The 27,747-nt window shown below is 43.5% G+C and overlaps 1 protein-coding gene across 1 annotated transcript in view; it reads right to left on the reverse strand.

Annotated features, from left to right (window-relative positions):
- The window catches only part of IQSEC3 (IQ motif and Sec7 domain ArfGEF 3), a 105,307-nt gene that overhangs the window by 43,167 nt on the left and 34,393 nt on the right, over nucleotides 1-27,747 (reverse strand). The window contains exon 2 of the mRNA XM_074168148.1: nucleotides 15,562-15,642. Within this exon, the coding sequence (XP_074024249.1) occupies nucleotides 15,562-15,642 (81 nt within the window). The remainder of the gene's footprint in view (nucleotides 1-15,561; nucleotides 15,643-27,747) is intronic.

Consider the following 27,747-nt stretch of genomic DNA (forward strand, 5'->3'; position numbering starts at 1 on the left):
TCTGATTCTGATTCTGGCTGTGGGATGAAGGAAGGGAATGGAGCTACTGCACATTCTGTTTCTTGGATGAGCGAATTTTTCCAACCACTTGTAATAATTAAAAGTCCCATGCAGAGTCTGAGGTGAGAATCCCAATGTCCTGGCCAAAATCCAACTAGGTTAATTTAGTATCCCAGCACCACCCCTGCAGTTTCAGCTGTAATCAGTGTTTTTTACTTGCTGTCCTAAAGTATCATATACCACCATCTTTCACAGTTTTTACAGCTACTTTTGCACGATAAATGAAGCAATTTTCTGCTAGTCATGCAATCAGGTAGGGAAGGTTTGTAATGTCTTTGAATTCTGTTTGATTGAAAGTTGTAATATTAATGTAAATCACTTGCAATCAAATAAAAAAAAAAGAAAGCTACAAATTCAGCTCTTCTGTTCTTCCTAGATGTTCCTACATGACTTTTATGACCCATAGCAACTAGCTTAGTCATTATTACAAAGAGATTTCATCTGCTGTAGAAAACATCTCACGTTTCAGGTATCTCCTGCTACTTTTGCACTGCTGACTTGTATATGGCTGCTGCAGACAGAAACCAGTTTTGTTAACAAAGATGGTGACTACAGACAATCTGACTTGGGGCTTATGTGAAATACTATAGCTAGTCTTGCATTTCAAAACAGGGTTATCGGGGTTCTGGGCTGAATCCTAGTGTTTGTTTCAAGAAAACAGGATGGTGAAAAAGCTCTCACTGAGACAGTTCAGCTGGACACCCAGAAACATTTTTATCTAGCACGGGTAAGCAAGACTTCTGAAATTTAGCTTCCATGTGCAGATTTCTCAGGAAGATTTTCTATAAGGAGTACACTGAGGGAAGGATGTAGGGACATGATAAAGGAAAAATGGTATTATGTAGAGGGTTTTTTATTACTTCTTTTTTTTTTCCCTTCCTGGTATTTTGGAAACCTAAAGCCCAAGTCAGCAATACTAAATTATCAAACCAGAGAAGCCCATCCCCACCCATTCCTAGTAGTATCAGCTCCCCTTGTCTGTAGAGAGCTGTTGTATCATACTCTATCCTAGGAGAGATTTGACTGCTTTTCAGTTCCTACAGCATCAGGACGGCACACTTTCTTGCATACTCCTCACCACCTCCTTGCTGCTGGAAACACACATTTCCAGCTTAGTAAGCATTTGTGCTTCTAAATGTCAGCTGAGGAGTTGAACCATGGTTATCTGATGGATCTTAACTGTCAGGCTTAAATATTCCCATACCTGATGACTTGAGAAAGACCATGTAGCCCCTTCCCCTCAAATATTTCAAGACAATTTCAAGCTAGACCTGTAGGCAGGAACACAGAAGTTGGATGCTCCACACATTAGATTCCATTGTCTCGCTGTCAAATACCAGAATCAGTTCATGGTCTGAGAGTGACTTTCGTAGCTCTCAGGAAGGTGTTTACAGGCTACCTGAGTGACTAAACAGGGCTCTAGGGCCAGGAGAGCTACTCTTCTCAAGGACAGTAATGTTAGTCCTGTAAGAAATTAAAACTGAGCTTTCTTACTGATCGCTCCAAGACACAAAGCTCATCTCTTTGCTCCTTCTCTCCTGCAAGAAGAGAAATTATTGCAGATAAATAAGAATAATAACAGAGTAACAAAAATAGCAATGGTTCTTCTGGACAAAGATACTAAGGAGGCCTATTTCACCTCCTCTTTGTGTACCTATGTTACTTCAGGAGAAGAACACATTGCTGTTTCTTTTGTATAACTTACTAAACACCTTCTTCACGGTATTCAAGGTCAGTGTGCAGGATTGTGACCTGTAACTGAGGGAAAGACTACATGGACTAGTTGTGAAGGACCACAAAAATTTATGAATCCATTTCACAGAGCTCCTTATAAGGTTCAGTTGGTTATTGTATATAAGCTGCTCTAAAGTGCTGTAAGCAATTAGTATTATCACGGCCTGAGAACCATAAGAGACTTCAAAGCTTCAGAGATGTCAGAATAAAAAACCCTTAGAAAGTACCATATGGAGAATTAGACAAAGAGGTCAGTAGCTAACGCCAAGAGAAGAGAGTCCAGACCCCAAGTCTGCAAGAACCTGTCCTCCCTCTGTCTAGAGATTTCAGCATTTCTGCTGTCCTCTCTCTGCTCACAAAAAAAAAAAAAATATATCAATTGCTGAGCTAGCAGGGTCCAAAGTGCCTTTTCAGTTTATTTCATTTCAGTGTTCCCTGAGGACACTCATAACATATGGTGAATGGGTTGATCAGAATTCAATGAAAAAAAGTGGCTGAGACAGGCTTGGTAATTTATGGGATCTTTTCAAGGTTCAGAGATTTCTGACATGCTGGGGGTCTGAGTGCAAAAGAATTGCTTCTAATTTGCTTTTACGTTCAGGTTTTAGGGTGACTTGGAGGCAATGCTCTCTGGAAGCATGCTGAAAATGACGGAAGGCAAAGTCTCTCCTGCCAGAGAGACAGGGAACTTGGAGCTTGATCTTGGCAAATCATCCTCTGCCAGGCGAGCTACAGCTTTCTCAGACAGTCTCCCCCAACACAGACAAATATAGGAACAAGACTCTGATTTTGTCTACATTCACGTAACACCTTGCAAAGCAGTGGCACCAAGCCATCTTCTCACACTAGTTTTACCCAAGAGGAATTAATGATAATTAGCCAAGCTCATTACCCATCCCAGAATATATTACTTGTTTCATAAAAAGGCTGGCACACACACACCTGTAAAATAGATTTGACAGTACAGTACAGTGAATATATTGGAAATCAATTAAATTTAACATCCTTTAGCGCAGACTGAACCAGGCAACATCTTTTCAACATTGCTTAAAGTGTTTTCGGTGAGATGTATACTAAGCAGACAGAAAATGTAATAATACTAGCAAATGCCTCATGTCCCGCAGGGTCCAACACACCAAAGTCAGGGCCTCCATTTCAGATTTGGTACTTAAATATCGTCCCCATGTGCTGTGTAATCCCCACACTGTTGTGTTGTTGTACCTTTTGCTACAGAACAACACTACAGGAGCTAAACTTTTCTGATGCACCCCATGTCCTTGTGGTGCAAAGATGATTGTCCAGGTGTCAGTCTGGGCTGGCTGCTTGTCTGAGGGCAAGGCTCCCCATGACTAACTTCAGCCAACTGAGGACAACAATCTCTGCTTTTTAATGGAGACAGACAGGGTCCTCCAGAGAGTGACTTGGAACAACTAAAAAAGCTCTCACTGTATGAGAAGTAGTGTTTACGGTGCAAGGCTGGCTGTGCTGGGTGGTGTGTTTGTCACACAGTTTTTTCCTTAGAGTTCCTACGTGTGTCTGGGTGACACCTCAGAATAAGACTTGGGCCATCTCTGGGGCATACCCCTCTTTCCTCCTCTCTCCCCAGCCATGCATCCTATTTCACCAGCTGCAGGAGCACAGCTTAGGAAGTAGAGCCCCTTTCTCAGCTGCCCACCGCCCTCGGTGCTTGACACCCCAGGCTGGTTGCTGTGCTGCCCCTACAGGTTAGACTAGGAGAAGGTCCCACAGCCTGTCACAGCAGAGGGGGTTACTTATGGCTGTGTCAAATGGGGCACCTGTGCTTATCACTGAGGTGTGAAAAGCATCAAGTGGACAGTGAAGGCATAGGGGGGGCCCGCTCTGCAGGGTTTAATTACTTTTACTTTAACCCCAGACTTCTCTTGCCTCTGCAATGTTTGGTAAACACGACCTTTTAGAGAAGGAAAAAACAGATGGCATCCTGCATTAGTGTAACTGCCCGCTCAGCACCCCGGGAAAGAGAAACTTGGCTTCTCAGCAGCAGTCTTTCTGCCACTTCAACTCAGATCTCTTGGCTCCTCATCCCTGAGGCAGGTTTGAACAGCACCGAATTCGCTGACAAAAGCCTGCCGGTGCAATCATGCAGAAGATAGAATTTCACTGCTAAAATGAGATGAATTCAGGGCTGGGAGGCAGCAGGACCTCTACAAGGCAAGGAAATTTTGCATATATCCTCAGCCCGTTGCTCTCCTATTCCAGCTACCTGTGAGCTGTGTTGGGGACACAAATCGTGGCATTTATAGACCTAAACAAAGGCTTCTGTGGTCTTCTTTTTCCACTTGTTGTGACAGACCCTGGGTTGGACTGCATCTCTGAGTTCCTTCCTAAGGGATCAGGGTAACTGATTACTGAGTGCCAACCCACTGTCCATGATATTTGAAAAGCCATGGCAGTCAGGTGAAGTCTCTGGTGACTGGAAAAAGGGAAACATTGCACCCATTTTGAAAAAGGGTAGAAAGGAGGACCCTGGGAATTACTGACCTGCCAGCCTCACTTCTGCGCCTGGGAAGATGATGGAACAGATCCTCCTAGAAGCTCTGCTAAGACACACAGAGGACAGAGAGGTGATTCGAGAGAGCCAGCATGGCAAGTCCTGTCTGATCAACATAGTGGCCTTCTATGATGGAGCGTTTACATGAGCAGACAAGGGAAGAGCTACGGATGTCATCTATCTGGACTTCTGTGAGACCTTTGACACAGTCCCCCACAACATCCTTCTGTCTAAATTGGAAAGGTATGGATTTGATGGGTGGACTGTTCAGGGGATGAAGACTTGGTTGGATGGTCACATCCAGAGGGTACTGGTCAATGGTTCAATGTCCAAAGGAAGATCGGTGACAAGTGGTGTCCCTCAGGGGTCCACATTTGGACCAGTGCTGTTTAATATCTTCATTAATGACATAGACAGTGGAATTGATTGCACACTCAGCAAGTTTGCAGACGACCCCAAGCTGAGAGGTGGGGTTGACACACCTGAGGGACCTGGACCAGCTTGAGAAGTGGGCCTATGTGAACTTCATGAGGTCTAGCAAAGTCAAGTGCAAAGTTCTGCACCTGGGTCAGGGCAACCCCCAGTATCGATACAGGCTGGGGGATGAAGGGATTGAGAGAAACCCTGAGGAGAAAGACTTGGGTGTGTTGGATGAAAAGCTGGACATGAGACGACAATGTGAGCTCACAGCCCAGAAAGCCAACCATATCCTGGGCTGCATCAAAAGAAGTGTGGCCAGCAGGTTGAGGGAGGTGGTTCTGCCCCTCTACTCCACTCCAGTGAAACTCAACCTGGAGTACTGCATTCAACTCTGGAGCTCTCAGCATAGGAAAAGCATGGACCTGTTGGAGCATGTCCAGAGGAGGGCCACAAAAATGATCAAAGGGCTGAAGCACATCTCCTATGAAAAAAGGCTGAAAGAATTGTCTAACCTGGAGAAAAGAAGGCTCTGAGGAGACCTTATTGTGACCTTTCAGTACGTAAAGGGAGCTTGTAAGAAAGATGGGGACAAACTTTTTAGCAGGGCCTGTTGCGACAGAACAAGGGGTAATGGTTTTAAACTAAAAGAGGATAGATTTAGACTAGATATAAGAAAACAATTCTTTACCCTGAGGGTGATAAAACACTGGAACAGGTTGCCTAGAGAGGTGGTAGATGCCCCATCCCTGGAAACATTCAAGGTCAGGTTGGATGCGGCTCTGAGAAACATGATCTAGTTGAAGATGTCCTTGCTTGTTGCAGGGGGGTTGGACTAGATGACCTTTAAGGTCCTTTCCAACCCAAACTATTCTATGACTTTATGAAGGCAGTGAGTGAGCTGCTTCTTTGTGTAACCCAGATAAATGTTGTTTCTGTTCTCAAGTATCTCAGCTATTTTGTCTCTTGTGATCACCGCAACCCAGTAGAAGGCCATTGCTTGTGTCAAACCAAGGAGAAGGAAGCTCAGTCCTTATCACCATAAGGAGTAACACAGCTTCAAATCACCATCCTCAATACAGTTCAAACACCATTCACCAGCTTTAGGAAATCAGATATGATCCAGATTTTAACTTTGCCAGTGTGTTCAGATCTAGGGTTTTTGGGTTGTCCTATGGCTGAAGATGAAGACAGAAACAGCATGGTTAGTGTTCCTTCCTCCTTTCCCCCATCCAGTGACCACCTCCCCAGCCTTGTGCAGCAGGCACAAAGCTCTACATTTCCAAGTTCTAACCTATTTTGTCACTGCTGCTTCACTCGCACTCTGATCCACTTCATGTCACTTCTCTTCCCTGAGACGTTATTCCCTTTTCTATCTTTCTTCCTTCCCATTTGGAAAACAGGATGACTTAGCAGCTTCGACATTTGGTCATAAAAGCTCAGATTCCCCTAGGGTCACTTAAACTTTTCTTCCCTATGAGTAATGAAGATGATTCCCATCCCTATACTTTGTACTCAGACAAGGACTTCTTGGGGCAAGATCATTACGAAAAACAGGAGTTTTGGCATGACAGAACCGATCCTACTGTGCTGTTTAACAGAAATATGGTTGGTGCTAAATGGCATTATGCCAGTGGACTGCACCAAAGTCAATGGAGGATCTAGCCGAATATGCTATATTTTAAGACAATTTGTAACATCCTTATCAGATCCAATTATGGTGTAAAAGCCCAGCATAATTCATTTCACAATGCAATTCTGCACCATCCATTTTTGTGCATCTTGACCTACCACTCTCACATTAGTGTATTCTGGGAAATTACAGGCATCTGTTATATTTCGCCAGTCACCTCAGAAGACTTGTGCAAAAGAGAACCAGCAATGTGGACATAAGGTAGTCTATCCCCATCTTCCCTCTTTCCCCAGAAGATGGATTGAGAGAGATTGCAGTCAATCCCCATACACAGGCAATAATAACAGCATCATAACCTGTTTACAGGAAAGCAGCAACATACCAGTGTGGGACATGACAAAGGTTACATATGGCTTTAGTCACTAGGCAAATACAGTTCCTGGTGGGATGATAGTAAAATCTGTGTGTGGAAAGAACCAAGGTGCCAACCAGAGATGGTTAAACGTTACTAGAACACACTTTCTGGTGTGGCCAGAGTTAGGTTATGCAGTCTCAAAAGAAAAATCTCACTGAACTCAGCTTCTGTTTATGTCTTGATGCTTTTCCTCAGGATGATGTTTTCTGACAGAAGATGGAGCATTCTCCAGCTCTTCTGCAGTTTTTGAAAAAGCCAGGTGACAGTCCCAAAAATCTCACAACTTTTTTACACCCTCTTCCTCTGCTATCTAGCTTTTTCCAGAGCCCATATAGAGTGGCCTGAGCAGCTGTACAACATGCTCCTCTTCAGCATCTCAGACTCTTCAGTTCTTCCTGAAGCATATGAAAGCCTGCCAGGGCCAAATGCAGAAGAAGGATCTCTGGAGCACAGACATGTTTTTCCAAAGGGAGAGCTTATTGTATTTGAGCACAGAGCTTGCCCCATGGGGATGGTCAGAGGTGAGTTAATGTTCCAGAGCACAGAAAAGATAAAAGGCCTTTGGATTGACATCACACTGCAAGAAAGTGTGTAATAAAAGGCCACAGGCTCATTGCTGTCACTGCCAAATAATACTGTAATGAACAGGAATATTCCAGCCAAGGGACATGCTCGTTTATCTCATGTTCATATGTTCTTGTTCCCTTCAGTTTCTTCTTTCATTTACACTATTTTTTAACTTCCTGTTTTTCCTGCTCCTTCTCTGCTGTCATTCTCCTTCTCTACAGAGCATATTTGCCATCCATTTTCCTTACAGTAGCACTGTTATCTTTGTTGGGGTGAGTCTGTCTCCCTTTCTTTCTCAATGGCTCATTTTCCCGTGCTAGATACAGGACTATTTCCAAAGCTGTCATAGCCTCTTCTCATGCATCTCTGTGGCATTATCATACAGAAAACACAGGATACAGCAGGTGTTTATGTTGCATTCCACTGGTACCAAAATGTTGTCATGTTATGGACAGGGAATTCTTTGAAATACAGGGGAGAGAACATGAGAATCATCTGCAAGCCATAAGTGAATCACCTAGTATTAAAGTAACTAACTGATCTCAGTAGCCATTGAAAGTGGCTCCCACAACTGTAAGGTTGGCTGTGATTGATTCTCTTTACTGCTGCTGTAGCCCAAGAAATGACAAGCACTGTCACATGTGGGAGAAAAGTACCAGAATCTAAGTCCAAATTCGTCCAGGGCTGGACCCATGTAAGCAACCGAAGTACCACGGGAAAAGGAAGAACTGGAAGAACATGTGGCCAGTCAAGGCTGGATACAGCTTCAGGCTCTCAGAAAACATATGTCTGATGGATATCTCTGCAGTTTCAAAAAAGGATATTTCAGATGGGTTTTCTTTGGCCTCTCTCTCCTGCCATCTTGCTCCTTCCTGAAAAAAGGTGTTGATAGAGGCAAAGCAAGCAACCAATATGACAGGGAGACTCCAGTTTCTGCCAGAGATTTTTTTTTTTCTTGCTGAATACCCCATCTATTCCTTACTTTACTTCCCCACCCTCATGTTCTCCAAACTTGCCTGGAAGTGGCTGCACCAGCTGTTGGAGGGAAGGAGCAGGAGCCTGTGCGGGACATAGTGCCAAAATGTCCTGGTAGATCTCCTTTACAGGACTGAGATGCTGCATCTGAAACTCACCTCCTGTTTCTTTGGATGCTTCCAGAAAGAGACATTCCGCCCAGGTCATAGTACCAGAAGAATTGCCAACTATACCTCCCTGTAAGAGATTCCCAAGGTTGTTGGTAACTATGATGTTAAGGATGTTCTCTAAAACATTTTTTTGCTTACAGCTGTGTTTCTCTATTTCCCCCAAATCTACATGCACCAAGTACCTTTGTGGTTCTGGACTTAGGCTCCTGCAAAGCAATTAAAGCTGCTAGTCCTGACTGTACAAAACACCCATAAAAAGTGAGGAATCTACTCACTCCCAAGTTGAGGAAGAGTTCAAATTTGGGTCTAGACATTACTCCTCACCCACGTCTCTGTGCCAGACTAAAATCAAAATGCTGACAACTGTGAGCCTGGGGAATATTTATGTGAACTTTGCTGACCCATCCCTGCCTGTTTGCAGCATCTTCACAACCTCCAATCGTAATATCTTGAACAGGATTATTAAGTCTACAGGGAGGAAAGAATAAGAAGTAGATGACCTGTTAAGAAGCAGCAAAAATCCTCTCTTCATGCCTGTGACCTCAATAAGGAAAAGAAATGAGAAAAGAAGCACAAACAAGATGTGCTAACAAAGCAAAAATGCTGCTCAAACTTCTGTGTGTTTTCAGAAAAAAGTGCTGTGGAGAACTTTACCACAAATGAAAGAAGTCAGACTGAAGAGCTGTGTATATGAAGTCATTTTTCCTCAGAGCACACAAGGCACAGACCATGAGTGCAGAGGCTTGCGTTGCACTGGCATGTCCAGGTGCTCTATGCCAGACCTGGAGCGTTCTCAATTAAGAATCCGAGGAGAATTCAGCATCCATGGTACACTAATTGTAGGAGCTTGCACTTGACACCACCAGCTGGGGGGCCAATTAGTCAGAGTTCTTAGGATGTTTTGTGTCGTAGGTTATAGATCTGATTTGATATAGACTAGAATCATTATCATGTTTCACACCTGGGCCAAAGTCACCGAGTATACCTCCGAGCCGAGAGGAAGCACTAACCTCCAGATTGTATATTCAATATCCTGCCAGCAATCCTAAACCAGAAAGGCTAATTTCCCATTTCACGAACTGGATATGTGTTCTTTCTGTCAGGCAACGTCAATTTTTTACAAGTTCAGACAAAATGTTGGGTAGCTCAATTGTTTTTCTGTAATGCTTAAATAGTGATTGGATACTGCTGGAAAATCATCATTCCCCACCCGTTTTTTATCAAGATGCTTCAGTGGTATCTAAAAGGAGAATCGACTTGGAGAGTGGCTCAGTTCTTATCAGCTTCATGGGCCTCAGTCTTAAGGGGTATTGCATTCACAATCCAAACAAAGTCTCGTGGATTTCTCAGGAGGATCTAACTGTTAGAGGACCTAGAGTGACCCAAGGGCAAAGTGAGAGCTGTACTGGGAGGAAAGATACTCCTGGGCTACAGCAGTGGGAAGCCAAAGAGAGACATGATGCTGTGACTGTGCAGTGGATAATACTCATGGGTCTTTCGTGCCAATGCCTTCCATGATGACTTCATAGGACAAAGGACAAACACATGTTCAATGAACACCAAGAGTTCAGGTAAAGAGACATGAAGAGTCAGAGACAGCAGATCTCCAGAAGTAAATGAAGTCAGATTTTGTTTTTTAACTATGTGTTTCTTAGGGTCTAGCATACTCTGATGCAGCTCAGAGAGCTGGGAAGAAAGATGTTTGAAGGCCTGATTTCAAAGAACCATCCAAAATCTGTCCATCCACTTTTCACCCTCCCACATGTGAAAACAGAGCGACGAGCAAAAAGGACTCATTCCAGACATATTTCCGTTTGATTACTTTGGTAAATCAGAAGTGGGGCAAGAGGGAATTTCACCAGAACTGCAAGGAAGGCTGGCTTGGAGATGTAGCCAATGACTTACATGTCTCCTTACCATTAATTGGTGCTGTGATGCCAAGCAGTAACCAATCTGTGACAGTGACTATTCCAGCAGGCACTTTAGAAATGAGTACACAGCTGTTTGAAGTCTAAACTATATTGAGTTACAATTTAATTGGTCTGTAATCACGAAGTAAACACTTGCCAGTTGTACTAATCATGTTTCAGCCCTGATCTAGGCAGCAGTCTCCCTACTGGAAAGGGAGGAAATATTATAGGAAAATATGAGCAGATCTTTCCCAACTTTTCCATGGATGTTTCAGACCCTAGCCCTTCTGCTCAGTACACATCCAAGTCCTTCCAGAAGACTCTGTTTAGATCCCCAACCTCTCCTCTTCCTGGGAGGACTCTTGGTCTCCTTGGCCTTAAAAGCAGGCCAGGTCTCATCTGCCCTTCTTCCAGATAGGAAGGACCTTCTCTCTCCCACAAATGTAGGCGGAACACCTCCCCTTCCCAAAGAGCTATCTGGCATCTGATCCTGCCCTTCACACAAATGTACCCAGATCCCATCCGGTCTCCTTTGTGACATGATCCTTCAGCCCTCCAGTGATATCCCCATGTCCATTGCCAAAGTGGACCTGCCCCAGGTGCTTAAAGTTTTATGTAGAACTTTTCCCATCACTGGGGCAGAGGTGATTTTCTGCTGATTTCCTATTCAGCACCTCAGGCAAGCCAGAGGCAGGCTCCGAAAAGCCTATGAAAGGCAACTGAATGAATATACTGTTCCCTCCGATTGTGACTCCATCATTTCCTCTCATTACTCTAATAGAAACAAATCTTTCTCATCTCAGCCCTATTACCTCGCACAAAGGAAAATGGTATGTAATCCTGTTAGAGCTGGGCTGCTGCTGGACACATTTTAAGGTCATTGTTCTGGGATGCCAGTCTCCACTGTGAGAGACTGGGAGAAGTGGGAAATGCAATTACTAGGCTATTCAAATCCCTAGAATGAAATGCTGCTGTTAACAGGCAGAAGCCAGCAAGAAAAAGAGCAGTTGCTTTATGAAATTATAGGGTTTGGCTAAATCAGAGGCTAATCAGCACCTCAATAAAGGAGCGAGGTTAGCTCCTACTGCCATCCATAGAGTCTCCTCATTCCCCTCAACCTGATCTTTGGCATCCCCAGTGAAAGCTCAACCTGCAAGATGGGTTATGGTCATGAAACCATTGGTGTACAAGTCCAGTGGTGGTCCATGTCCAGGATTTACACTGTACTTTGAAATGGGGAAGCCCTAAGAGTTCAGCAACAGGAATCTGTCTGCTGCTGCCATCACCTCATACTGTACTTTGGCTCTGAGCTTCTTGGGGGCAGATTCAGCAATCAAATCTGTCTTCTAATACTCATGGCCTATGGCACCAGTCTTGCTGATTGCTGGTGCAACCCAGCTAAGCAGCCAGGTGGGAAATTTGCATTGCTAAACTCATGGAGCTGTAACCCCCCACAAGGAATTCATATGCTGGAGGAGAGAAGGGAGCTAGCGCTGCTTGTGGCAGTCAGTGAAGCAAAGCAGAACAATACGAGTGGGAATGATCACAACCGCCTCATCGAGCTGGCTTCTGTTGAGTGGTTAGACACTGACATTTTCCTAATCATTCCCACCCGAGTGAAGCCAAGGCATTTTTAGCTGGACGGGTAGTAAAGAAAGAGTCAGAAGTCTTGCAGGACGAACATTAGGGAAGACCACGCAAGAACAACAATGACCATCACAAACCACAAGCAGAGACAAACTTTTGTCCCAGACTGTTCCTGCCAGCCAACCTCCTACTGTTATGCCCTCTGTTTCCTTCTCCTTCTGCCCCACACTTGAGGTGTATGGCCGCTCTTGTTGGTCTCTTATGCAGTCATACTTCCTACTGCTTTCAGCCCCTCTTTATCTTCACTTTCCCTGCTGTGTTACCCTCCTGCTGCCAATGTTCCCTCAGTCTCCCAAAGGATTTCTGTCCCACAAGATAAGGTTGGGTTCCTGCTGAAAGCAGGACTAGGACTATTCTTGCAGGTCCCAGAAGGAAGTTATGTGGGCTGAGGCAAGGTTCCTGGTAGAGAAGGAGAAAGCAGCCGATCACCACTGGAGTCTCCAAGTCCCTTGAAGAGACGAGAGTCACTTCCCTGTTTATGCTCTTTATTAGTCCCTATTCTCTTTAATCGGCTTAGACTGATGAGCCGAGGCAGCAGTAGGGATCAGCCGGGCTGTTTAATTAAAGGATTGCAGCTCAGCCCTGCAGTTTGGGGGTTTGTGTAAATGAGCTGCAAGTACATTATTTAATCTGCTGCACAGAGAGGAGTTGGGGCATTAATGAAGCAAACTCTAATTAAAACTAGACGGCTGATGGTTATTAGTGGCATCAGTTCTGACAGGATTTATCTCATTTAGGGAAATGCCTGATCATGGAGGGGGAAAAGAAAGAATAAACCCAAGTTGGTTTATCAAATTCACCACAGCATCACTTGTGTCTGGCTGTCCATTCAGCAGGGCTCAGAAAGCTGCACAGGGAGCCCCTGTGTCCCAGGCTCTCCCACCAGGAGCCCTGATGAGATTATGCAGGGATATGCCTTGCTCACCCGGGAATTGATTGCCTATTCAGGCTGACCCACATATTTTAGTCTTGATTGACTTTTGTTCTGCCTTGGTTCAATGGGGAGCCTGTTCATGATTTGAGCAGGGTGATAGGCTCTGTAAATGATCTGATGAGCTTCTCCCAGCAGTGTATTGTGCCATTCCAGAGCAGCATAGCTATCAGCTATGGACACCAGTTCCACAGTGACCCTGTGTTTTTCCCTCTGCCATTTTTTTGCCCTCCTCACTGCATTGTGTATGTAACTTCAGATATGAAGGAAGCCCATGGCTGACTGCAGGACCTGGAATAGGCTAGGAAATGTTTTCCAGCCAGCATGAATTTGACCAGTGAGTTTAATAGTCCTGCCTGTGCTCTGCCTTTCTTCTGGCACAGTGTGTGAAGTAGGGATGCTATTCTTGCCTGAGACAGCCACATAGAGAGATCACATATAAAAGTTTCTCTGTTTCAAAAATCAAAAAATCTGCATGCCTGTTTCTCACCTTCAAAAAGCCATGGTGGTTTCAACCATCTCTATCTCTACATAGAATATTTTCTCACACAGAGACAGATTCAGGACTGCTATTGGGGTCTGGGGGACAATAGAAACGGAGAGGACGAGTGAAAGCCTTGGGGAAAAAAGCAAGGAAAGCAAGAGTCCTGCAGAGTGGGACAAGCTACGAAAAACATAAAATGGACAGGCATAGATCAGTGTGAGAAGCTCCTTAACTGGAAGCCCAGATGCAACATGCTGTAGGGGGGGTCACTGTCATTCATCCCCACTTCTGACTTTCCTGGCTCAGACTCCTCTTTAGATGCAACTTGTCAAAGTTGTTAAATTACTGGAACAAATGATTGCTTCCACTTCAATTTATCTGCCAAACCCCAGGTGAGAAATTTGGTGTTTCCCAGCACAAGGACGGCAGGCAAACTCAGGCTCAAAGGATGGGTAGGGCCTTTGGGAGTCACTGGGACAAAAGGAAGGCCTGAAGCATGAGCATGACAAAAATGACACTAGAGTGTCTTCACGGTAGGAGTCACAGCCTTGTAGGACACAGAAATGTTAGAAACTAAGGGAACTGATCAGAAATGAGATGGAGGCTTGGACAAAAAGGGGACAAGGTCAAGGATAAGGGTATGAAGACAGAACACTATGGCAAAATTGAGCCTTGGTTCAGACAATACAGAGCACATAACCGAAACTCTCTCTCTCTCTCCAAAAATGCAAGGGAGACATTGCTGTCCCTCCCACAGAAACTTCTGCTGTCTCCTCCTCTTCCTTGCCAGCATCTCCCCATCTGCCACAGAGGTGCAACTGCAGACGTCCCACAGAGCTGTCATGCAAATTTTACCAATGATTGAAAGCCCTTAGCACAGACATCATGGGGGTTAACCCTTCCATCTTTATACACAAGTGGGCAGGGGGGGTCCTGCTTCTTTACCCTGTCTCCAAGTGTGGCTGAACCCTACTTTTTGACATACACACACACACACCCCTGTTCTCTGCACAGTTGTCCAGCACTCACATTTTTCCTTGGAAGGAAATCAGAAACCACAGCTTGCTCCAGTGAGCAGAACAAATAAGAGAAATATCATTCAAAAAATGCTGTAGTCTCACTACTGCAATTCAGCTGCCTAATTCTGTCCAGAGCCCTCCCTAGTAACTCAGGCTTCTTATACAGATGCCAAAGGTTAGATGTAAAAGTCTAGCAGTGTGATGAGTGAAACCTTCAAAGAGAAACCTGTTTGCTGCTGACCGAAGGGTGATGAGGCATGAGGAAAAGGAGTAGGTTTGTGAGACGGAGGTGTAAGAAGTTGAGGGAGGAGAAGGACATGGCAAGAACAGAGGGATAAGGCCGAGCATGGAAGCTATATGCAATATGTACATCTCAAGTATTTTTGAAGCTCCTTGGACCCCTTGGTCTTGGCACTGATATCATTCACCGATGAAGGAGAGCTATGACAATTGCTGGCGTACCCACACCTGGCTGCTCTGGATACAAGTTGGTAATAGTCAATAGTACCTGTCTATAATTGTCCTTCATTGGTAAGCTCAGAGCATTTCAACACATGTAAAACTGCACACCCTCCCACCCTGTCTCAGGGTGAGAGACAGAACCCTGAGTTTGTTTGGTGACTTTTGCTGTAGCTTAAAGATTATGGGTCTACACTGGTGTGTGTCCAGGAACCTAATAATGTGGGATAACTAATTTGAAGGACAAGAGTGAAGCATGTGTATGTTGGTGTCAAAGTGATGCAGAAGGGTAAGAAAGGGTATAAGTGTGAATATGGGTTGATGGAAGTAGATGTTTGAAGAGAGGTTAAAAGTATGGTTTTGGAGGTGCACAGGTGTGTGTGAGTGGAGGCCAGAACAGGTTTGTGAGCAGTGGTACAACAGTATGAACAGTAATCTCTGGGAGGGAAAAGAGAGAGACAGCAGTGCTGGGGACATGGGACATAAGGGAGGATGTAGGAGGATGGGCGTGTATAATACGTGAGTTTTGTCTGGGGCAGGAAGATTAATGATGGATGAAAAGGAAGTAGGGGATGGAAAAGAAAAGGTCTTGCTGGCAGCAATTTCCCACCTTGGTGAGGAGTCCGGAGATGAAGGCTTCTGCTCTGCATCAGCTGCTGGGCAACAGAACTGGTGTAAAACAGTTTCATTCCTGTAAGAAAAACAAACAAAAAAACCATAGCCGGTCAGTGTTCAGCTCACTCAGCATAATATTCAAGGGAAAATGCCTTTCCCAGGGATGTTCCAAGGGGACAGTGACTCCCAGTGATGCTGAAACAGAAATCTCATTACTACATGAATGTTTTGCACTCCAAGGTGGCGGGGAGCAGGAGAGAAGGGAGCTGACAGTTCTGTTCCCCTACCTCACCTGTCCTGCTGTTCATGTCAAGCTGAAGAGAATGGGGAAAAGGCACCCAAATAAAAAGCTTTCCTTCTATCAGTATCTGTCTCATGAACCCATACAACTCATGAAAAACAGTTTTGCCTGTCTCTAACTTTTATTTCTTTTAGGACAGAAACATCTCCTTATATGTGTTTCCTTAGGTATGTTTCCTATACGTTGTAATGCAAAGAAGTTGATTTTTGTTGACAGTGCCAAATTAACTCTGCAGAATTTCTTCTGAAACCTCTCTAGAGCACAGAGATGGCCTCAGCACATCAGCATTGGGCATTACCAGATATAGTAGCAGAAACTTACAGGACAAGCACAAGTAGGGGAGCTGAGATCATGATGAGAGGAAGAGATCACAGCAAAGAAAAGTAAAACCATAAGAAGTAACAAACCTGAGCAAAACATGAGAACAAAAAGCTAAAAATGCATTTATTAGAGAAAAAAGGCAAAAGAATTCATCGGAAGGAAGAAATTCTAGACTAAACTTCCAAAACTGCTCACTAGTCTTGAGTGACTTGTTCTTGGGTCCCTTGCCTGGAAACATTTGTAAGGAGCCTGTTTTTCAGGGGCTTTGGGCACTTATCACGGCGTTGGAACCCAGTAAGAGCTGCTCAGCATCTCTAAAAATGAGATCCTTTTATGATACCTGCAGGGAGGCCCTTGAGGTGTCACAGGCAGCACAAATCAACAGCCAATTTTAAACACAATGACCTTCATCAATGAAAAGGAGTCACTAAAAAGAGACACAGTGTCGAGGGGGGAAGGTAATAGGGGAATGGAAAAGAAAATTAAAAGAGGAGAAGAAAAGCAGGGCAGATAAAGCAAGCTGAATCCTCAGATGGTATAAAATCACTCTGTCTCCAAGTCAATGGAGCAGCACTTAGAGCTCTGTTCTCAGTGCTACTGCAGAGACCCAGGGCTCAAATGGGGTCATCTCCTTTTAAAAATATTTTTGCAGCTTCTAACCCAGACATAAGCTGTAAAGTTAAGTCTCCTGGCTTGTCATGGAGTTTCAGATTCTTCCAAAGGCCCTGCCACAGTTTCCTTCACTCTGAAATGTGAAGCTTATCACCTTTGTCTTTCTCAAAATCTGTCAGACATGGCCACAAAGATAACTAAATTACAGACAATGATAATACTGTTCTCAGCCACCTCCTTCAGGCCTCCCAGCTAGCTTAATATAACAGACTGCTTAGTTCTTCTGCTTCCTTGGCTTCCAATGCATTCTCAAAAGGAATCTTTCCTTAGAAACAACAGGATTGACAGGAGCAACACAGCAGGGGAAAGTTGAAAGCGTTAGCTTTTACCTCACTGACCTCTGCCGATGCCCTCCGTCCCTGCCTATGACATGCAACCTGCTGGAAAAGAGAGGACATGTTTGTGTGACATATCAAATTCATCTCCTGGTCTTCCATTTCTGTAACTACCCAGCTCACATACCTTCTCTCCTGCCAGCCTGGTTAATGCTGGTTCTCACTATGCTGTTTCTTATTTAAACTTGTCATGTGGCAAATACCTATCTGACTGGTGTGTCCATAAATTACTTGTGTTGTCTTTTTACTAAAGCAAGTGGTGGGAACACATTTGAGTCTATGTTCAAGCAGGCTCACACAAATACTCCAGCTCCTACATCTTGTCACTCTGGTTCCAGCTAGAATCTGTCAGGAATTTTCTGTTAAAATTTTGATTTTGCATAAAAACACTGATTCATCAAATTCGTCTGGTGAAATCATCTTGGGTTTGACAAGATTCTTCAAATTACCTGGATTTCCTGGCAGGCTGTTGGAGGGCCATGCCTCCATATCCCACATCTCTAGTGCAGTCACACCATACAGGTAGCCCCTTGGAGAAGAGCCATCAGGTTTTCCACCCAGCTTTTTGTTCTTCCCAACTCCCAAAGCATCAATACTGGGAGCTGGCTAGCTCAAGAGGTGTGGAGCACCTGCACCAAGGCAGTCAGCTCTGCAGAGCAGCCCTGGAGTCACAGACATTGTCAGCTGCAGTGTGGAAATGCACAAGGCACTCAGCTGATTCAGCAACAGCTGGCATTCATTCGGAAGAGCCTGATTGGTTTCAGAAGTATTATATATTGGCATTTCTTACTGAATTTCATCTCTACAGGTACCATTGGGGAAAAAAGGGGCCTACTTCCAGATAAAAGTAATAACATATTTTGAAATAATAGAATCATAGAATCATTTAGGTTCGAAGGGACCCTTAAGATAATTGAGTCCCACCGTTAACCTAACGCTGCCAAGTCCACCACTAAACCATGTCCCTAAGCACCACATCTGCACATCTTTTAAATACCTCCAATGATGGTGACTCAACCATTTCCCTGGGCAGCCTGTTCCAATGCTTGATAACCCTTTCAGTGAAGAAATTTTTCCTGATATCCAATCTAAACTTCCCCTGGCACAACTTGAGGCCATTTCCTCTTGTCCTATCACCTGTTACTTGGGAGAAGAGACCAACCCCCACCTCGCTATAACCTCCTTTCAGGTAGTTGGAGAGAGTGATAAGGTCTCCCCTCAGCCTCATTTTCTCTGGACTAAACAACCCCAGCTGCCTCAGCCGCTTCTCTAGAAGCCGCTTCTTCTTGTTCTCTAGACCCTTCACCAACTTCTAAATGGAATCTTCCAAAAAATGGACACCCCAAATTTCAGCCATTTACAATCTCAACACTTCCCTAAATGAACTACACTGTCCTCTGCTTTTATTCGAACAGCAGATGCACCACTCCAATTCCTAATTACTCTTGAAGAAAGCAAACGGAGAGGAAAAACACAGGGAAAGAGAGGAAGGAACAAGGAACAAAAAAAATGAGAAACAGAAGCTTGTATATAAATTAAATGTCTTGCTAGTTAATTATGAGGATAGAAACACAGAGAAAAGTAAAGGGGAAACAGGGAAAGTAAGAATGGTGCGAAGTTACAGGACTTTAAGCTCAGTCTCCTGTGGGTGTTTTAAGAAAAAACATCTCACAGATACTCTTCAGAGAATCAGTATGCTCTGAGCACTGCAGCTGCACAGTCAGCTGTTGAGTCTAATATTCATGATTTCTCATGTGTGTTTCACACTAACCTTTGTAATGTTCTGCTCAAACCAGAGTCTTGTTGAACCTGAGAGATCCCAAGATCTCTGAAGTAGTTGTGCACCTTATATACTGCTACCAGGTGTTGATCATGCCCACAGGCAGAAATCTGCCTGTAGGCCATTTGGGATCCTTGAATTCCCCTCTCGGGGCCATGACTCCCATGGAGAAGCCACCAGGGAGGTGATGAAGAGTAGGCACTCCCTGATAGAACTAAATATATGAGGTGTAAATGGGTATTCCACTCAGGAAGGGAAGGATATCTTGTTACTCCTATTATATCTGTGTTCCCCAAATGCCTACAAGCAGTTGGAGCTCTGGGTCTATTTATATTCTTCTTTCAAAGCTTGCTTCTCTTTCTCCTTCATGCTACCCAGGTATACACCACAGGGACAGCGTTTTACCTCAGAGTCCATCCCTGCTCATTTTCCTCTTTCTTTCCATCTCTTGATCCTGCATATATCTGATATTTTGCAAATCCATGTCCTCGCCTTTGTAGCATGGCATGCAAAGCCCAGACAGGAGCTGGGAGAGGAAGGGTTAACTTGGTATGGAAGAAGTGGACCTCTTCCCACTCTGAAGAGGCTGTATTAATTGCTATTTAGACAAAGCAACTGTCATCTGGGTGCAAAAACAAGTGTCCTAGGGCTTTACTATCACTTCTAAGCGTGAAGTAAGTGCTCTAGAAAAACAGCTGTCTTCTTAACGTGTGAAATCTTCAGGTAAGATGTTATTTTTGTTGCTGTGATTCAAGAGGGCCTGGCAGGCTTGTAATGGCTGGTGGCTACCTGGATTTCATTCCCTTTTGGTGTTGTCAACCTTTGTAGCTTTAAAGTGAGTCTTGAGATATTTAGTTTCTGTCTGAAGTCATTGTAAGACTTTTGATGGTGGGTTTATTTCCTTTCTGCGTTTTCTTTTTATTTTCCTTTTTTAAACAAATCTTACTTCCTAAGTCAGAAAGGCTACATAAAACTTGAATGTGCAGCCTCTGAGGAGTTAAACACCAGGAAGCATAAGGTCTTCTTTGCCTTTGAAAAACAGAGAGGAAGGCAAGGTGTCTTCAATCCACTGACAATTGATTCAGACTCATTACTTTGGGGTACTGATCTGTGGTTTTTTTGTTTGTTTTTAAATACTTCAATTAGGTGGTAATGGTCTATCAATTAAAAGGGTAGGTCCAGGGCTTGCTTTTTTGCCTTCTCTTCCTCTATGTCCTGTACCTTGCCTTCCTCAGACTCACAAACCATCACAGAGACTGCAGCTAAACAAACACTGCTGTGGGCAGATCAGGGAGGTGATTGGGAAGAGAGAGAATTTCTCCTGTCTGTCAGGATACTGTTGAAGTGTTCTGCTTCCAGTTTGTTGCTTTAAAACCAAACAAATTATTATCTCTTGGGCTGCATCCCAATGAAAGCTTGGAAGGGAAGAGCCAGCAAGAAGAAAAGGTGTTCTGGGTGAGTGGAGTTGCGTGGTACAGAAGAGGAAGAGGCTAACAGAGAGGGGGAGGCATGCTGAAGAGCCTTTTGAGGTGTTGCCAGCAGTATGTGAGTTGTGTGTGGAGGAACAGCAGAGGACAAGGGTAAGCATAGATGTAAAAACTGGACTGGGAACAGCCTAAGCCTGTCACTGCCTTGATCTGTCTAGCTGGGACGCATGCTCCAGAGGCAAGGATTGACAGTCCAGACCTATCTCAAATGCAGAGAAAGCTGTGCTTGGCCCAGTAGTAACCCATGCTGTCAATTGAAACATTAGCCCCCTCTCCTCTGAGAGAAAACAACTGACTGAATTTTATTCAGTTTTCTTTAACGTTGCTCCTGACAAGAGGTACCCTCCAGCCAGCTGCCTGCAGCCTCCATGTGGGTATCTGTGAATGAACTGTCCGGCCACAGCAATTCCTGCTCTGTGATGAACTTTAGAGAGGCCTGTGCCACACTTCCTGGCTAGCACAAGCTGTCTAATCAGCTCAGGAGTTAGCTCTACCCTTCCAGCTTCTTAGAAAGTTAGACTGTGCTGCAAAGGGGCAGCCTGACTTGTGCTGCCTTTGTCTTTATAGTTATGGATCCCAAAGAGCCATACCTCTCTTCTCTTAAAAACTGGTGTTATAGAGGGTACAAGAGTTGAGCTCCAAAAACTGAAAGTCTCTGTAGCTACCAATTTTGCACATCACAGATCCAAAGGAGTGAAAACTTTCCTAAAATTGCCTTAATGCTGTATCTTCCCTTAGGACAAGTGCCTGGGCCTTTATCTTCATTCAGTGTTGTTGCCCATCCTAAGCATAGTGCCCACCAGTTTAGCAGTGATGACAGCTGTCCTGAAATAGAGATGCCTGTCTGCTGAGAGCTGTGTTACAGTAAACAAGTCTAACCCCTTTTTATTCTTCTCTTGCCCCCCACAGAAGCAACCCCCCAACCCAGACAGCATATGGAAAACAGTGGTGCTCCCTGCTCTCAGCAGTCAGCTTTAATTAAACAAATATCCAGTGTGGCCTGTTCCCATAGATAAAGAGCAGCTCTGTGTTTTTCTGCATGAATGATTTTAGACTACAAGAAATGCCAAAACAAGACAGAATGAAAATTGCTCTCACTGTGGGTACACAGAGCGTACTTCTCTCTAACATGCTGCATCACCCCTGCATCCCACCATGGCTGCTGCCCTGGTCAGTTATGTAGGATAGCTGGCATGGGCCCTTCTGCAAGAAAAATTAAGATCACTGGGTCCTCCAACTCCCTGTACTTGCTTAACCTCTGTAGCCTGGTAACTTGGGTCCTACTGACCTGCATATTCAGTATCCTTGCTCTTGGCCCAAGAGCACATCAGTTCTTAGAAATCTGACCATGCTAAAAGGCAAATGGTGATCCCTCAAGCAATGTTCTATCAGTAAATAACTAGTCCAACTCACATAGTCTTTCTGGTTTCTCTTTAAAACTCCGCCTTTTGAAGAAATGCTAGAGGCTTTGACCAAAAGTCATTGTTTGTAGTGCTGGATGTCTCAGCTTCCCTGGATTCTTTATTTTTGACTCTATCTTGCATTTTTTTGGATAGCTGCCAACAGAACAGATGGAGCCACAGAAAATCATGGCCTAGAAGGGGAAGATTAAAGGCAGAAAGAGTCGAAGGAGAACTCAATTAATCCCAGATGAAGTTTTACTGGCTGTTATCTTTTCTAAGATGAGGACTGGAGAACCACAAACAGGTTCTATTTAGTAATGCTAAGTTTACAAAAGGACAGTTGCACAGTCTTCTGACTCACCCAAAATGAGGTAGTTCAATGCTACCTCTACCTACCAACTGAGCTGTGACACAACCTAGCTAAGGTTAGCTGCAGGTCTTACTCCTATCATCGCCCTCCTGAGCTAGATCTATTTCTGACTCCAGTCAACCTGGAACTGACAGTTGAAGTGAGATCTGAAAGAGGCAGTGTTTCCAAAAGAGTACTTCCTAGCAACTAGCTGTTTCTCCCTCAGTTCTTCACTCTTCATTCCAAAATACCTTGCTGAAACTTTCTAGCTGTCTTAATTACTCATCTCGATTGTAGGTCGTTAGACCGGTGTTTTGGAGGGAGCTAAGTATGGGCAGAGTTTATGTTGTAGGGAAACTATACATGATTAAAAAATAAATTCAAGGTAACTTCTGGAATTTAAGTTCTTTAACTCCTTGTAATTCTGATGGCCTCCTCACTGTTACGGGATACTGTTGATGACAAGAATTTGACAAAATTCAGAGAGGAAGTGGACATTTTAAAGACCATCCTATGAGAATACTTAATGCAGATCCTTCGCAAAGCCAATGTATAGGACTCAAATTTTTCAGTATTAGAAGAAGAATTTTAGGGTTGTCCCATGGCTATCTACTGTGCCTCTTCTTGCTCTTCCCTCTGAACATCTGATGTTGGCCATCTCTGAAAAACAGCTTCACAAACCAGATTCACACCTCTGACTGTCTCAGAAATGCTGTGTTAAAGGGTAAGGGACTTAGTAGCCAAATACTGAAGTGTAGGAGTGCAGCAAAACTGAAATTCATTTTATTACACGTTCCAAGTAACTACAACAATGCCAACCTGAGTGTCCTTGGGATGCATCTTAGGGATGGACTGATTTGGTAAACTTCTCTAAATTGTCAAAAACTTCTGTATTCAGTCAAAAAATGTTCCAGTATTAATATCCAAAAAGGATAACAAGAATGAAGCAGTCTGGAGTCAGATTTGCATGGTAGATTACTGAGGATGAAACTACAAGAAGTGAAGCAGAAGGAAGAATTGAGCAAAAGATGATAGGAAGATGATTTGGAATTTCTGTGTGTTGACCCAGCAAGCTCTTACCAACACTTTTAAGCTACTTTGATTTTATTTTCCCTTTCCTAACTTCTTAGTGTCTGCCTCTTCCTATACTCCACATCTGTTAATTTTATGGCTATAGATTTACTTTGCTTTCCAAGTCATCGCTGCCTCGACTTCCTCATCAGAAACATCCTCTCAAGTGGCAGTGACCATCCTTAGTCCTTTAGCTATCTGAAAGGACAGTGCCATATTTGTAAAGGATTTGCACTATAGTCTATGCAGAACCACTTTATATCTGTTCCACTTACTTGTCATTGACCCTCTGGTCTGTTGCCTACAGAGGAAGATATTCATTATGTATCTATGTGCAGAATGCCTGTTACATCATCCAGATCTAGGATTTTCTTAACTTGTTTCAGACCAGGGACTGTTACACCTGTCTACCTGTAACCCTTCACAAGCTTAGATATCTAATTAATTGTATGAAAAAAAAGATGATGTGTCTACATGATGTGTAGATACCAGTACATAACTACTGTGTACTAACAAATTACTGAAGAAACCCACTGGCAGTGTCAGCATGATGGATGAATGTATAGCACATATATACATGCCCAGCCTTGACAGGATTCATGGTAGCTCTTTCAGTCCACCTGAGTGCTTATCATTCCATAGCTCTTTCTTTAGCATTTTGAAAGTGGTTCTTCCTTCTTCCCTCCTCCGCCCCGTGAAGTCATGCTGGGAGGGGTGAAGAGGGGAGAACTTAACAGAAGCACCAATCTTCTCTGCTTGCCTGACAAAAATGAAAAATCAAATATGTTTTGTAGTCTGGAACTTGGCCTGCTTGAACACTTCATGAGTGTTGGAGAGAGTGTCTTCTTCCGTGATGTTTCCCTAGCTATTTGATGATCAAAAGATCAGAGCTCATCCTCTAAAACCTACTTAGTACCTGCTTAATCATTATATTGTTTCTTGGTACAAGTTAATTTTAAGTCATGCACCCTTTGTATAGTATTACTACAAATTTGTTTTTCTAGTAGTAGGGGATGGGATGAATATGGGATTCCCATTGACAGAGTATTTCCAGTTTCTCATCAGAATATGTTCATTTTAGAGGCCCTATAAAATATCTTAAAACAAATTCACCTCAGTAGTATAAAACACCATATGCATACACTACTGTTTGGAAAGTGGAAATTCAATGTGACACGCTGACGCAAGTGTGTGTCTTTGAGCTATTGTGGGTTCTTCAGAACAGCACAGCTTGCAAGGATAAGCACAAGGCACCGTGCTGAGGAAATGGAATTTCCTGTGTTGGAGGAAGAAGATCTGAGCCAATGCTGCTGTGATCTGATCTTTTTTTGGTTAACTAGTTGGGTGACTACAACAGATATGTCAAATATGCCATTCATTTATCACCATCTGCTTCTAGGGATGGAGATATTAATGTCGTTTCTTCCTGAACCGTTCGTTTCGCAGCTTACTTTAATCTATGTATGTGGCAGGCATTTCTCCTGTACATCCTCACTCTTACCTTGAAGAAATTCTTGGGGAAAAGTGTAGGAATGACTGGCAGATGAGTGCATGGATTTCAGAAAGAATTTGGGGTGCTTTGCACCAACTTCAGTGCGAAGAACATGACCAGTGGACAAATGTGTGCGGATGTGTACTAAAGAGGGTTTGAAGCATGAATGCCAGTATGAGCTGGCATTTATGGGCTTAAGGTCAGAGTAAGCAATGTGTCTGGGAGATAGTGAAAATGAGCTGTGGCTTCTTGTGTTTTGGCTCAGTGGGTTCTGCACCTCTGCCATAGACCTAGACACTCTGTTTTCTCTTGTTGGTGACAGATCATTTGACAGAAATTTCCCTACCTGAGGATCTAGGCTCCAGACATCACTAGCAAGAGTGAGGAAGACTGGAAAGATGTCACCTGTGGATTCACTGTATTCAGTGAAAATTGCTGCTAACTCCCATTTTGTTGCCCAGAAACACTTGAAGGAAATCTAATCCATTTGTTAAGCCTACACAGAGTGGTTGGACAAACTGTCAGATTTCCCCTATGTGCTAGAAATGGGCAAGAGCAAAAAAAAGGAATGGCAGGAGCAGCTGGTATCCATATATGCCCCAGGAATCAACTGGAGGGGGAAAGTCCATACTGGCTTCTGGGTCCAGTCTGACAGATAATCTCCTTGTGACAGCCAGAAGCAAAGTCTGGGGACAGATTTTGGACCCACTTCCAGCACTTTTCATGCTAGGCGGCGCATTACTCTTTGTGCAGTTTTGTGGCTCTTGGTGCTTCAACTACAGTGGGATGAAATAACTTATTTGAGGTGAACTAAGTATGATACACTCACTCTCAATTATCTGTGGACTAACTTCATTATAACCAGAGTCAGTCTAGGTGACAGAAACTGTCCACAAGAGGAAACTTAAGATCAAGTATCTACTGTACAAAGAAAGTCTGATCCTTAAAGCAGTAAACATAATGAATTGCATACACATACAGTAACTTAATAAAAGGCAGCAGCTTGAAGAGATTTGGAAATAGTACTCAACTTGGTTGGAAAAAAACATTCAGATTTGCGGTATGTGAATGGCCTGGGAGAAGTTAGCGTTGCTGAAAGCTCTCTGTAGATGGGTACTTGTCTCTGATCTAGCTACATTGGTGTCTCTTATTGAATTACTAGTTGAGGAAATACTCTTTAGGTTTATGAAGGATGCTTCTCATGCTCTCATATTTGCCCAGAGGAAGTGATTCACTCAGAAGCTTCTCTTCTTGCTATTAATTCCTTTCCTAAGGCACAGTAGGAATAAGGATGAGAGAAATGATCGTACCTGCCATGCAATTCCCAGGAAGAAACTTCCTGGGTGGAAGAGAGTTTGTCATCAGCTGCTAGAAAGGTTGTGGGGGGCTGCCTCTCCTGAAATATCTTTGAATCACATGTGAATGGGGAGTCCATTGGATTCATTGGATTGGAGTTCATTGGATTTCTCTCTTCCAGAAGAACATCAGCCACATAGATCATGGCTGTCTGCTAATTGGGTTAGGACTTTGTAAGCACTAAGAGGAAGAAGGCAGGGCGGGCATGATGGGAGGAAGCACTGTACGTTGGACTATGGAATACCTCAATGTGCACCACCAGTCTTGTTTAGATCCTCTGTCAATGGTGAAAAAAGTTGATGACTTAATGTGATAGACAAGTCACAGCATCATTTGCTCTGACTTGCAAACAGGTACTCAGAAAAAACAGCTACTGTATAAAAGAGCAATCTCATATTCTAGGTGTATGTGCACAGCTAATCGTGTGGAGGGGATCCTCTAGTGATACATGCAACGCTCACTGGGAGTGAGCAGAGGTCTAGTAAGTTGTAACATGCTTCAGCTATCACAACTAGGAAGCTGCTATGTAAATCTGGAGCATGTGTGAGGGGGAGTTTGTGTAAGTTCCTGAAATAGTTTCAATTAAATAGTTACCATAAACAGAAGTTGTATTGATTAATTTCTTAATAGAAAGATGGTATATTCATACAAAACAACTTTTCCAAGACAGCATCCCTCACTTCCAACTATCCTCAATATCATAATTTCTTTTAAAGGTTATATACGTAATGGAATAATTACATGTCTGCAAATGCATGCTGATAGCGAACTTTCTGTAGCTTTAAAACATCTTTTCATACCTTTTTTGTTTTGTACTATACAAAGGCCCTTTCTTCTTTGTTCAAATAATAGATTTATAACTACATAAAATGGAAATAGCTAGCAAAAGCTCACTTTTAATTACACTGATGAGCATTCTCCAAATTCCCTCCAGTTCTTCATATAATAATTATAGTTTGTCAGCCTAATACCAATGAGTACATGGTCCTCCTAAAGAGATCAAGAACTAGAACTCAACCTGAATGCTCTGCTAGCAGAGTAAACACCTTTTTTCTCCTCTCCTATTTTGGGCTAATATGCATGAACACTATAAAAAAGCTACGGCTTGTGTTGGTGGAATTGGCAACCCTTTTCACAATTACTGGGACTGTGAGATATAAATGGAATTTAGGTCTCTTCCTCAGTAAGAATAAATTATTTTTACTTCTTGAATAAGTATCAGAATTGGACTCAGTAAAAGGATTTTTGTTATGACTGAGTATTAGATCTGTTTTTAATCAGGCTTAGACTTCTTACTGGCTTCTCACTCATATTTAACTCCTTGGTACAGGAAGAAAGCCCTGGAATTTTCCAGAGGCTAAAATCAAACTGTCCCCTCAGCACTGGAGAATGACACAAAGCTATATGAAGGAGTGCTGTTTAATAATTTAGAATCCCATAAACATGCAAATTAGCTGCATACACAGAAATGGCTCATCACTGAGCTCTTCATGAACCTTAGCAACACTGTCTTCTGTAGACTTGCCCCTGCATAGAAATGCGTGGCCAGATTTGCTGCTTCTATCACAGCAGTTCTGTGCCCTTGCAGGCAGCTCGGTATTCAATGCTGGATAC

Source organism: Numenius arquata, chromosome 2 (genome assembly GCF_964106895.1).
Source record: "Numenius arquata chromosome 2, bNumArq3.hap1.1, whole genome shotgun sequence".
NCBI classification, from domain to species: Eukaryota; Metazoa; Chordata; class Aves; order Charadriiformes; family Scolopacidae; genus Numenius; species Numenius arquata.